The sequence below is a fragment of the Stenella coeruleoalba genome (genome assembly GCF_951394435.1).
Source record: "Stenella coeruleoalba genome assembly, chromosome: 2".
NCBI classification, from domain to species: domain Eukaryota; kingdom Metazoa; phylum Chordata; class Mammalia; order Artiodactyla; family Delphinidae; genus Stenella; species Stenella coeruleoalba.
Genome location: NC_137147.1, coordinates 154,108,488 through 154,122,397, shown reverse-complemented (window position 1 = coordinate 154,122,397; position 13,910 = coordinate 154,108,488). Strand labels below are relative to the sequence as shown.

The 13,910-nt window shown below is 45.8% G+C and overlaps 1 protein-coding gene across 1 annotated transcript in view; it reads right to left on the bottom strand.

Annotated features, from left to right (window-relative positions):
- The window catches only part of MYO5C (myosin VC), a 118,992-nt gene extending 108,360 nt beyond the window's left edge, over window positions 1-10,632 (bottom strand). The window contains exon 1 of the mRNA XM_079913746.1: window positions 10,457-10,632. Within this exon, the coding sequence (XP_079769872.1) occupies window positions 10,457-10,483 (27 nt within the window). The 5' untranslated portion in view covers window positions 10,484-10,632. The remainder of the gene's footprint in view (window positions 1-10,456) is intronic.
- Between the last annotated feature and the right edge of the window lie 3,278 nt (window positions 10,633-13,910).

Below are 13,910 nucleotides of genomic sequence, written 5' to 3'. Positions count from 1 at the left end.
GTTCACAAAAAGACTTGTACATGAACGTTCATAGTAACTTTCTTCATAATGGCTAAAAACTAGAAACAGACTCTATGTCCACTAATATGAGAGTAAATTAAGAAAACATAAAACTGTGGTATACTCATACAATGGAATACTACTTACCAATAAGAAGAATCAACTACTGATACAAGCAAGAACATGAATGAATCTCCAAAGGCTGAGTTAAAGAAGCTGTACACAAACGAGTACATTCTGTATGAGTCCTTTAAATGAAGTACTAGAACAGGTAAAACAAATACAACGTGGGGAAAAGAATCAGAACAGTAGTTCCTCTGGGGGTAGGAGGGTCCGGGGAGGGAATCTTGTGGGGCGATGGCAACATTCTATACCTTGAAGGGGTCTGGCTTACATAGGTGTTAAGCCCTTTTTCAAACCTCAGAGAACGCACACTTAAGATCTGTACCTTTCATTGTCTGGAAATTTTACAAAAAGAACTAAACAACAATGGAACTCTTAACAATACGCATACTACTATTTAGAAGGACATGTGTTGATGTATGCGATTACCCTAAAACGCTTCAAAAAATAAGATGGGCTGAGGACTGAAGTATAAAAAGATGGATAGACATGGGATATAACAAATATGGTAAAATAGTCATGCTAGAATCTAGGTGGTGGGACAGATACTCACCGTAGAATTTTTTCGACTTTTTTGTATACTTTAAATTTTCATAATAAGATGTTGAAGGAAATAAAGAATAAGTATAAGACAAAGTTTGGGGTGTCAGGACTAGACTAGGACAAACTTGGTTGAGGAGCACATTTATTAAACTACTAGTTAATATAAGCTGCCTCACTTATCAAACAAAAAATATATGTATATCATTGGTTGAATATCAGTCATGACTCCCTAAGTTATTTGGGTTTGCTTTAATTCTTGACAGCTAGCTAAGAGCAGAAGTTTGCTGAAATGTGGCACGGGATGAGTGATACTTGGGAGAGACAGAGGGAGGGAAAGGGAAAGAGAGAGAAAATGGAAGAATGACCTGGCGGGCAATGACACACACTCAGAGACACGCGCCCATGCAAATAGGTGGAGAGAAGCCTCACAAGCACACAGACACACACACCCAAACTCCACACACACTTGTTGCCATGGACGACTATTTTCCATGTCAGGTCTGCTCCTGAAAGTATTTATTGCGAACCTCATAAAGCTGAAATCATTAATACTTTTTTATAGGATAATATTTTTATGATAATTGGGAATATCTCATTTATCAAGAATTGGCCACTACAGAATTTTATAGCTGAAAGGGTCCCAGGAGATTGTCTACTCCAAGCTGTCAAAGTTCTTTTCAAAGCTTGCTTCAAATGAAATGGTGGTAGCCCACCATGTTCTGCAGCTGAGGTCTCTCAGGCCCTTCCATGGAAACCTGAGGCTCTGAGAAGTGATGAGAGTCACTAAGCTAACCCAAGGCCTTTGTTTTCCTGATCCCCAAACTCAAGCCCAGAGAGGTCAATAACTCACCAAATACCACACAGAGAATCTCAAAGGCCAGGACTCCACGTAACCAGAGCTTGGGACTCCTTCTTTGAACCACTTGTTAATTAAATGAGTCTGGCTCTGAAAATAATCCTGAACACTCAACTGCAGCCATCTACTTGAGAGCGCACAGGCTGGTCTGTTTCAGCTAAAAGTAGCCTTAAATGCATTAGGACGTATGGAACCAAAAGTCTGCTTCTCTTCCGGCGTGAACACAAATGGCTTCCTCAGCCCCGGATTCTCCAGGCTGCGCACACCCCGGCAGGCCTGATGCCTCTGCCGGCAAGGCTGTCGGCCATTTAGGGCCCCGCAGCTGAGACCCAGCCTGGTAAGTAAACATGCCCAAGTTTACCTGGTTCCACCTCAGTTACACCCATTCGGTCCCTCCCTTCCGCCTCACATTCCTCAACCCACAAGGCAATGCTTCAAACCGGAGAGAGAGCTAACTGCAGTGTCTGGACAAACGACATGAGGTCATAGGACCTCCCCAGGGTGGCTCCTTCCTGTGGGGCAGGAGCCTCCTGACTCAGGTCACTTGCCAAGCCCTCCGGGGGCTGCCTGCAGCAGGGCCAGGAGAGCAGCGAGGCCTGCCGCCCACGCCTATCCTGGGAATCTTCCCCTGTGGAGGGAGATCAGGGTGCATCCACGTCCAGGAAGGCTCCGGAATGAGGCAAAGGCTTCAAGAGGAAGGGCCACATCCTCAGGAACAGGCCAAACCCACCCACCCCACATGCTCAGATACAACCAGAATGGCATCTTCTCATGTCTCCCGCCTATTTGAGGGGTCTACCGGCAACAGCCACAGAAATGGCTTGGAGACTTTACATGGCGTATGGGATGACAGGGGTTTTCTCCTAGCCACTCTCTGGACTGGAAGGGGGTCTCCACATTCTCCGTCAGCCAGGCCAGGGCAGCGACACCACGCTCCCTCTCTTCTCTTCACTCGTTCCTCCAGGCCTTCCCAGCTCCCCAGCCTCCTCCCGTGTCTCCCTAGATCCCTCCCGGCCTCTCCTCATGATGGGCTGTTTCTGGAGAGTTTCACCCATTCCCGCAGCTTCCACGACTGCCCTGGCACCTGTGCACCACTGAGGCCTCCAGCCCAGATCTCTCAGTGGGTCTAGACCACATTTCCAACTGTCTCCCAGACGTCAGCCCCTAAATGTCCTCTGACAGTCACAAATCCCAAGCTTGAGTGATCATTATGCCTGCCCCACACACAATCTTCCTCCTCAGTTCCCCTACCCGTCACATCAGAAACCTGGGACAGCGCTGGACACCCTCTCCCTCCTTCCCTGAGCCCCCAACAATCAAATGGTTATCAGGTGCTAGGACGCCTATACGTAAACAGGTCTCACCTGTCTGCCCCATCCACCCGCAATGCCATGGCCATCCATCAGCTCCCCCTATGCTGCGCCCACCAATCTTCTCTTGATGGGTACCGCAACCTGCGGAGTGCTTCCTCAACCAGGCTGAGTACCGGTTTCCGTGGAGAGACAGATTCCTTTACCCACACCTGAATCAGAATTCCCGTGGGTGGGGCCCAGCAAGATGAAAGTTCCCCCTGATGGATTCTGATGAACATCCAGGCCTGGGAACCACGGTCCTGGCCAGTTTTCCTACTCAGGCCTCACCTTCTTTTCAATCCGTCCTCTGTCTGCTGCCACCCAAACCACCAGCAGTTTCTAGAACATGCCAAGCTCTTCCTGGCTCTCTGCTCTGCACTTCTGTTCCTTCCACCCCCAGTGCCATCCCTCCTCTCCCCATCTGTGAGCAAACTGCTCTGAGCAGTCAAGAGTCAGCTCAGGATTCCCACCTGCGGTACTTTCCCCACCACCCTCCCCGCCCCGAGGCAGGACTGGATGCTTCCTCTTCAGCGCTCTCTGCTCCCTCCCCAGCTTTCAGGTAGCTTCCCATCTCCCCCACTGGCATGTGAGCTTCAAGAGCTTTGTCTTTGTGCCCTGGAACTCAATACAACGATTTCCCCACGGCTAGCACTCCATAAAAACATCTACTGAACAAAAACTCAAATTCCAAGTAGTCTGCACCAATAAACTTGGTATTTTAGTCTTTATGTCCCTTTTTCACTCTTTTGAACTATCCGTATATAATACGATAGAAAAACCTAATTTTCCAGGGTGGTTAATGTCATATAGAAATCTAAAAGCTGCTTAGAATAGCTAAATGGAAAGTTATTAAACTGAGCTTTGACCTTATTTTAGACAGAGGCCCTGGACTGCATTTCTCTTGACCTTGCATATCGGAGTTTCCACAGAATTTCTGTGAAGATGTCTTGTGAGTTCCTCAAGCACAAGGAAGAGAAAGAGATGGGTGAAGGATAATATGATTTGTGAATCTGTGGCTAAAACCTGAGTTCTGGTTAATTAGAAAGGTCTTTAGAGGCATGCTATACAGCTCTACCGCCTCACCCTCCATTCATCACTTTCACCAGTATCTTAGATAAAAAACCAGAACACATGTGTATCAAATATGCAGATAAAATGATCAGCTAAAGATGATCAAGATACAAAAAGGTTTTTTAAAAGCTTCAAAAAGGTTTTGACAAGCTGCAGAACATTAAACACTAAACAACAAGACGGAAAATTTAAAAGGAATAAATGTGAAGTCCAATAGTTAGGTACCAAAAATTAACTGTATTACAATAGCATCAATATAAAAAACAACTAACTTTTATTAAGCCTTATGTGTCAGATATTGTGCTAAGGATTTTACACAGGTAATTTAATCCTTACAATGACTGGTAAGACTTAAATCCATTCTACGGGTGTGGAAACTCAAGAGAAATTAAGTAACTTGCTCAATGTCATCCAGTTAGCAGAACCAAGACTTAGCCCCAGCCACCGTGCATGTGCATTCCAGGGGCAGCATGTAGCAGCTCTGCTTAAAACAAACAGAACACTGACTTAATGCTCGCCTGCACTGAGGGCCGCTCACAGGAGGCTGCAGCTCCACGAGTTCCACGGTACTCTGGCTGAGCAGACCAGATCTAGAGAATAGTGCCACAAAGATGGGCACAAGGAACTGAAATTCACCCAGAGGGTGGTGGCCTTGATGGTGAAGGGTCTGGAATGATGCTGTAAGAGGAAAAGTTGGTGGTATCATCACTCTCCTCAAGCTCTCAGTCCTGCCCACAGCTCATTCTAAAGAGCTCCATGTCTTTCAACTCCTGCCACCCAGCCTCAGGTCCACCATTACCTTCTGAAGCTATTCCATGCCTGGTGCCTTTCTTAAATCTTCAGATTCCATTCCTCCACCAGTTCCATCCCTTCAGCCTGTGACCATGCCCAGCTGTCCCCTCTCTCCCGCACGGTTCTACTAAAAGAGAAGCAATGCCAAGGACTTCCTGGTGGCCAAATCCCATGACACTTCCTCAGCCTTCATCCTCCTTGACTTCTCTGCAGCTATAGAACTGACTGCTGAATTGTTATTGATACACATGGTCTTCTTACTTTGCATATTTTATATGTTTATGATCACAGAGCAGATGCATTTTTGTGCCGTCATTTTCCACGTAACATAAACATTTTCCCATGTTGTTATGAACTCTTCACAGTAGCATTTTTTATGGCTTTATACTATTCTATTCTTCTATCTATAATTCACGTAACTCTAGCCCTCTTCCTGGACATTGGGGTTGGTTCCATTTTAGTTATTAGAAGGAATAATCTGATAAATAACCAGATGTCGGAGGAGGCAGCTATGAAATGAATGGACTTTCCAAAAATCCCCTGTCTGTTGGGGGAAAGGTCAGATCCCTTGAAGAGAAGGAAGATGATAAGGTCGTTGAATAAGGTGGTGAGAGTAGGAGGTATCAAGAAGATAGGTTTTAATCCTAGCTCATCGCTTCTATGTAACCTTAGGCAACTTACTTAACCTGAGCCATCTGTAAAAATGGAATAGCAATAACTAACACATGGCATTGTTTATTCAGATTAGATGAAAGACGTTCTGCGGATAAAGTTCACAGAGTTCTGAGGATGGCATCTGGCACATAAGAAGTACTCAATGACTATAAGATAAAAGTAACTATCATCAACATCGTCATCGTCATGACCATAGCTCTTTCTGAAAGCAAAAAAACTCATTCATTCATGCATGCACACATCAAACATTTACTGAGTCTCTACTGCTCCCTGTTCTCTAGAAACCCTTGGTCAATAGGGGAGACAGAGTTAAGGAGCTGTTACAAGTCATCATGAAAAGTGCCTGGATGGAGGGGCTGGCTGCAAAGATTTCTCAGAAGAGGCACTGCTCAACAATGTGACTGACAAGGGGTTAATATCTAAAATACACAAACAGCTCACACAACTCAATATAAAACAAACAACCCAATCAAAAAATGGGCAGAAGACCTCAACAGACATTTCTCCAAAGAAGAAAAACCGATGGCCAATGGGCACATGAAAAGATGCTCGACATTGCTAATGACTAGCAATTAATTAATAATTATTAATTAATTGAGAAATGCAAATCAAAACCATAACGAGGTACCACTTCATACTGACCAGAATGCCCGTCATCTAAAAGTCTACAACTGGGACTTCCCTGGTGGCACAGTGTTTAAGAATCCACCTGCCAATGCAGGGGACATGTGTTCAAGCCCTGGTCCGGGAAGATCCCACATGCTGCGGAGCAACTAAGGCCATACTCCACAACTGCTGAAGCCCACATGCCTAGAGCCCGTGCTCCACAACAAGAGAAGCCACTGCAGTGAGAAGCCCACGCACAACAAGGAAGAGTAGCCCCCTCTCGCCACAACTAGAGAAAGACTGCATGCAGCAACAAAGACCCAACGCAGCCAAAAATAAATAAACAAATTTATTTATTAAAAGAAAACAGTCTACAGCTAATAGGTGCTGGAGAGGGTGTGGAGGAAAAAACCCTCCTACACTGTTGGTGGGAATGTAAATTGACGCAGCCACTATGGAAAACAGTATGGAGGTTCCTCAGAGCTACCGTATGATCCAGCAATCCCACTCCTGGGCATATATCCAGAAAAGATGAAAACTCTAATTCTAAAAGATACAGGTACCCCAATGTTCATAGCAGCACTTGTTACAATAGCCAAGACATGGAAAGTGCCCATCAACAAACAAAGAAGATGTGAGATATATATATATATATATATATATATCTCACACAAAATGGACTGTGTATATATAGATATAGATATTACTCAGCAGTAAAAAAGAATGAAATATTGCCATTTGCAGCAACATGGATGGACCTAGAGATTATCATAGTAAGTCAGAGAAAGACAAATATTATATATCATTTATATGTAGAATACAAAAAATAATACAAATGAATCTATATACAAAACAGAAATAGACTCACATAGTAAACAAACTTATGGTTACAAAGGGGGAAAGGAGCGGAGGAGGGAGAGATAAACTAAGAGTATGGGATTAACAGATACAAACTACTATACATAAGATAGACAAGCAAAAAGGATTTACTGTATAACACAGGGAACTGTATTCAATATCTTGTATTAACCTATCATGGAAAATAATATGAATAACTTTGCTGTATACCTGAAAATAACACAATATTGTAAATCAACTATACTTTGATTAAAAAAATAGGAAAGAAGAAGAGGCACTGCTCACATTGAATCTGAAAGGTGCAGGCACCGGTGAGCAGAACAGACATAGAGTGGTGACACTGCGGGAATGCACTGCAGGATGGCAAGAAGTTGGGCAGAGGGTGAGCCAAGGTAGGAGCTGGCAGGCAGCGGGGGAAGATAGAGAGGCGGGGCCTTGCGGCTGGTCCGTGAGTCTGAAAGTGGCAGGGGCCTCCAGAGGGGCTCAATTAGAGGATGGCCGGACCGGTTTTTCTCAGAGAGATTTCAAACAGTGGCACTGCTTAACAGCAGCAAATGCTCTGAACGTTTCTAAGGCACGCTGCCAAAGAGCTTTTGAAAAGAGGTGGGTCGTTTCACACTTCAACTGGCAGCAACTACTCTCAACACACTTCCTCCGGAGTGTCCCCTTTCTCAGAACCTCTCTTCCTGTGGTTCCCGTGCCAGGCCTCCCGTGTCCCCCTCCCTGTGACGGCTCCATCTGCGGCCCCTCTGCCTCCTTTCCTCCCTGAACAGATGCATCCCCAGTGTCCTGTCTTAGCCCTCTTCTCTCCCTTGATGAGGCCCTCATGCCTGGGCTTCAATCACCACCTATGGGGAAAACTCCTGGCCCATCTTCTATACCAACCTCCAACCACCCAGGGCACTCTCCCTTGGAGGCCCCTTCCCCACATCAACCCCCGCAGGTACAAACCTTGCCTCATGACTTCCCTAACGTCTCCTCCTCCTGAAGTCCCTGTGTCAACAGCACCAGCCTGCTTCGATCTTTCAGACTCTAACCTCATGTCAGCCTTGGGTCATCCCTCCTCCTCACACGCCCCAGTGCCGTCTCCCATTCTCACCTACCTCTCCATGCTCTCTGCGAGCTCCTTCCATGCTCCATGTCTAACACTGCAGCCCTAATTTTTTTCCCCCATGCACTTAGGATGACCTGAGAATTCAGCTACCTGGCTCCAGCCTCTCTCCCATGGGCACAGCGTCTCATGGTCACTGCTGGCATATCTGACTTACACCACCCTGGATCCTGTCATCCCCATTCAAAATCTTCAACGGAATATAAAGCCCTGACCTAACTCTTTGGCTGCCACGACTCTCCCCTGCTAAGCCCCATCCCCCAGCAGGCTCCTCCATGCCTTCCAGGCCTCAGCAGATTGAATTACTTGACATTTCTCATTTCTCACTCATCAGAAAACTCCCTGAGGCAAGACTAATCATTTACATTCTCTTTTTCTAACCTTCCCCAAGCATAATGTTTTATATATAAAAAGTGCTAAACAAATGTTTTATGGGAGATAATATGCCTGTCTTCAATGCAGGAAGGGAAATTAGTCAGGGGCCAGGCAGGTAACAGCAGTGTAAAGTGGGTGAGTGGGGCAGCGGGCAGATCATAGGGTGGGTCTGGATGTCACACAGGAACTGGCTGCCACACACGGATCCCTGAATGGACAGCCCACCCATCACCCTGCTACAGGGTGACTACTTGCCTCTGAGTGCAGCAATGGGTTTCAGGTTGTTTTAAAACATTATGTGGCTAAGATTGTGCAGGGAAACAGAACACTCCTGTGGGTTCACTGTGGCCAAGGTTCCCCCGTCCCAAACTTTGACTTAGACTAATGGCTAGATCTGCAGACTCGGGAGTGTGGGAGGGAGTGGTAGGGAAGCAAGGGAGAGAGCTTAAGATTTTTGTGTCAGTTTAAGGAAGAACTCTTTAACAAAGAAGTTCCCTAAAACCTAAACAGGTAGCTACACAAATGGGGGAGCTTCCCACCTCTGGAACTGACAAAGTGGAGGCTGATTGACCACTGGGAAGGGAGGTGCCTGGACACAGGTGCTTACTTGGACACAAAGTGGGTAGAGATGGCCATCAAGGCTTCTTCTGGCTCTTTTCAAGAATTTTTTTTTAGCTCCAGTAAGCTGAAGATCTAAGAAGCACTGCTGGATATTTGATGTCTCACATTCTCACTGGTAAAACTATTCTACCACTGCCATTTAGAACTCTAGTTAATAGAGGGGGAAATACTGTTTGGTTAGTTTGTTTGTGTACTGTTAACTAATTAAACAAAGTAGAAGAAAAAATGCTTACTTAAACCATTGAAACAAATTATTTACAGCCATGGTTTATATCTACAGCAAAAGTGTCTCTTTATTATAAAGCTAGTGCACTTGTCAGGGGAAGTGGATGAATTCTAGTCTCATCTATCTGAATACTGGGTACCATATATTTCCCCCACTGGGGTACAGGAGTATCTGGCTTTATGGCTATTCGAGTGGATTTTTTCCAACACTTCCACACTTTTTTTTTTTTTTTTTTTTTTTTTACGGTACACGGGCCTCTGACTGTTGTGGCCTCTCCCGTTGCGAAGCACAGGCTCCGGCCGCGCAGGCTCAGAGGCCATGGCTCACGGACCCAGCCGCTCCGCGGCATGTGGGATCTTCCCGGACCGGGGCACGAACCCGTGTCCCCTGCATCGGCAGGCGGACTCTCAACCACTGCGCCACCAGGGAAGCCCCACTTTCACACTTTTTATCCAAATAATTAACCAAGCTCATCTCAGAAGGTTCTGGGCACGATGTGGGAATCCTGGCCTTCCCAGCGAAGCGGGGGGAGCCCTCGTTTGCGGGAAGAGGAGGTTTCAGAGGAATGCTCTAGAGTGATTCCCGGACTTGGGGTGTACGTGAAAGGTATTTTTATAAGCTGTAAAGCACCTTATAAATGTGAGTAGAGAGCCTGTGACTACAGAGGCAGGATCCCTGGATTCCCAGGAGCCCTCAACTTCTACTACGGGTAAGGCCTGGGCCACACTCCCAAGCACCCGCAGCTTCAGGCACCAGATGAACTTAAGTGCACGTGCAGGTATTTTGAAGACCCGGGAATTCTAGAAAGCATCCTGAATACTGCGGTCCGAGCTTCTGTGCCGAGTTGTTGAAGGGGTAAGATTACAGACTATTCTTCGCCCGTGTCTGAGGTTTCTGAGTTTCCGTGGGCAAGTCTGATTCCCTCTGTGGCGCAGGAGAAGGGACGGACCCGCAACTCCTGGACACCGGGAAGCTCGGGTCTGGCCGGAGAAGCAGCCCCTAGCACTCGGTCTTCCCATCCCGAGGGGAGCCAGGCTCCCGGGGGCGCCATCCCCACCGACAGGGACCCGAGCTCTCGGCGGGGCGGGGGGTACGACGCTCCCCGGACTCCCATTGTCTCCGCGGCCCCTCCCCGCGGCGAGCGCGCCAGGTGCACAGGTGTGGCCCGGGCGCCAGGTACAGTCAGCACTAGCGCCCGGCCGCTTCCCTCCCGCGCTCCTTCCCTTAGGTCGGGCCACCCTGCCTACCTGCGTGTACAGCTCGGCCACCGCCATGGGCGCGAGAGGACAGCTCGAGGGCTGCGGAGGTGCAAGGCTTGGGGGCTGGGCCGGCGGCTCTGTGGCCCCGGGGCAGGTAACCGTCGCCGCGGGTCCCGCAAATCAGCGCTGGGCCATCTTGCGGAAGAAGTTTCCCAGAAGCCGACTAACTTTGCAGAGCGTTGGCGGCCCCGGAGGAGAGAAGTCGCGGATTGGTCATTCCCGGCCCGTGGCGAGGCCTCGCTGTGATTGGCGGGGCGGGGGCTGCGGGCGCGGCGCCCCTCCTCCGGGCGCGGCGCCCCTCCTCCGGGCGGGTGCCCGCGGCGAAGTGGGTCCACCTGGCGGGGGCCGAGCGCTCAGCCAAGAGCCCGCGGGTCACGGGATTCGCTGGCTCTCGAGGGAGGAAGCAGGTGTGTTCCGAGGAGTTCCCGACCCAAGTTTTAGCTCCCTTATAAGGGTCTCAACGTGCTTATTGGAAAGAGCAGAGGATATAACCATTTGCATAGAAAATCCAAGAGAATCAGCCACAAGAACTTGTTAAAGAGTTCAGCCAAGTGGCTATATTCAAAATCAGATTTTAAAGTGAATAAGTTTCCTTTGTATGAGCAAAAACTGGTTAGAAAATAAGATACTTGAAATATAAACGAAACTATAAAGTGTCCACTAACAAAAATGCACTTGGCCTTTGTGGAGAAAGTGTTTGAGTTTCTCTTCAAGGGTATAAAAGAAGGCCCGAATAAATGGGGAAACGTGCTATTCTCATGGATGGGAATATTTAACATTGTACAGGTGTCAATTGTACCCAAATTAATATATAAGCCTAATACAACTGGAATCAAAATCCTAGCAGGGGGACTTCCCTGGTGGCACAGTGGTTGGGAATCTGCCTGCCAATGCAGGGGACATGGGTTCGAGCCCTGGTCCGGGAAGATCCCACATGGGGCGGAGCAACTAAGCCCGTGGGCCACAACTACTGAGCCTGCGCTCTAGAGCCCATGAGCCACAACTACTGAGCCTGCGTACCACAACCACTGAAACCTGTGCGCCTAGAGCCCATGCTCGCCAACAAAGAGAAGCCACCGCAATGAGAAGCCTGCACACTGCAACGAAGAGTAGCACTGGCTCGCCGCAACTAGAGATAGCCTGCGCACAGCAGCAAAGACCCAATGCAGCCAAAAAATAAATTAAATAAATTTTTTTAAAAAATCCTAGCAGGACTTTTGGAGAATTGTAAAGTGATTTTATATTTTTTACGGAATAATAAAAGTCCATGTATAATTAAGACAATGCTCAAAACAAAGAACAAAGAGATTAGCCCTACCGTGTATTAAGGGATATCACAAAGCCATTAAAACAGTGTGACACCGGCATGGGAATGGAAAAATGAATAATGGAACAGAATGGAATCTACCAACAGAACGCTGCGTTATATAGTGGCCTGGAGAACCAGAGGAGGAAGGGAAAGATTATTTAATAGAAGGGCCATTATATGAAAAAAACATAAAAATAAAAGCAAGTGCATGGCAAACAGTACATTCAAAAATAAACTCTAGATGGATTCATGATTAAAACTTAAAAGTAAAATGAGGAAATTACTAGAAAAAATATAGGGGTAATATCTTTTAAATGTTGGGTTAAGAAAGAATGAGTTAAGATACAACGTAGCACGGCTATAGAAGGAAATGATGGATTTGAGGTCATCAAAATGAAAGAGTTTTGTTCAGTGAAGAACACCATTTGCAAAGAAAGCCGACAGATTAGGAAATATATTTGCAATTTAAAAAACAAGTGATTAATATCTAGAATATTAATCTAGAGTATATAAGAAACTACCGTAAATTGGTTAAAGAAAAGATAGGAAGTCCCGTTTTAAATATTGGACAATTGGCAAAGGAAATGAATAGGCAATTTTCACATGGGGATATTCAAATGGCTGGTTAGCATATAAAGAGATGTTAACTTTATTAGTAGAGAAATAAAAATGAAAACAATGAGATCACTTCACATCCATATTGGCAACAATATTTAGGTTGGACAACATCATATGCTGCCTAGGATGTGAGAAAACAAGAACGTTTTTGCTCACACAGCTGTTGGGAACTATACAGTCATCCCTTGGTATTCGGGGGAGGATTGGTCCCAGGACACCCAAGGATACCAAACTCCTTGGATGCTCAAGTCCCTAATATATTGATATAATGGCATGGCATTTGCATATAACCTACACACATCCTTCTGCATATTTTAAATCATCTCTAGATTACTTATAATACCTAATACAATGGAAATGCTATGTAAATAGTTGCTGAAGCATGGAAATTCAAGTTTTGCTTTTTTGGAAATTTCTGGAATTAAGAAGTGTATGTTTTGGATCTGAGGTGGTTGAATCTGTGTTTGCAGAATCTGTGGATATGGAGGGCTGACTGTACTGATCCTCCTATTTAAGAGAGCAATTTGAGAATATTTACTGAAAATAAACTCAGGCAGAAAAATTCTCACATAGTCACCCAAAGAGATAATTATGTAGATGTTCATCACAACACAGTTCTATATCAAAGAGTTGGAAACACTTAAATATCCATCAGAAGGGGTATGAATAAGTAAAATAGTGTATACATACAATGTAAAACTGTACAGCTGCTGGTAGGAATGGACATGATCTACCTATACCACTCTGAGAGATATAAAAAACAATGCTGAATAGATGTCTAGCACAAGTCATATATATCTGTATTTTTTGTTATTTTTTCTTTTTTACACATCTTTACTGGAGTATAATTGCTTCACGATGCTGTGCTAGTTTCTGTTGTACAACAAAGTGAATCAGCCGTATGCATACATGTGTCCCCATATCTCCTCCCTCTTGAGCCTGCCTCCCACCCCCTCATCCCACCCTTCTAAGTCATCTCAAATCACTGAGGTGATCTCCCTGTGCTATGCCGTTGCTTCCCACTAGCTATTTGACATTTGGTAGTGTATATATGTCAATGCTACTCTCACTTCGCCCCAGCTTCCCCTTCCTCCCCCGTCCCCATGTCCTCAAGTCCATTCTCTACATCTGCGTCTTTATTCCTGCCCTGCCACTAGGTTCATCAGTGCCATTTTTTTTAGATTCCATATATATGCATTAGCATATGGTATTTGTTTTTCTCTTCCTGACTTACTTCACTCTGTATGACAGACTCTAGGTCCATCCACCTCACTACAAATAACTCAATTTCGTTTCTTTTTATGGCTGAGTAATATTCCATTGTATATATGTGCCACATCTTCTTTATCCATTCATCTGTCTGTGGACATTTAGGTTGCTTCCATGTCCTGGCTATTGTAAATAGTGCTGCAATGAACATATATATTTTAAAACTCACAAAACTGCAATACTATATGTTGTCCATGCATATCAGCATGTGTAAATAAAAGTTGGATGATAACTTGCAAAGTCATC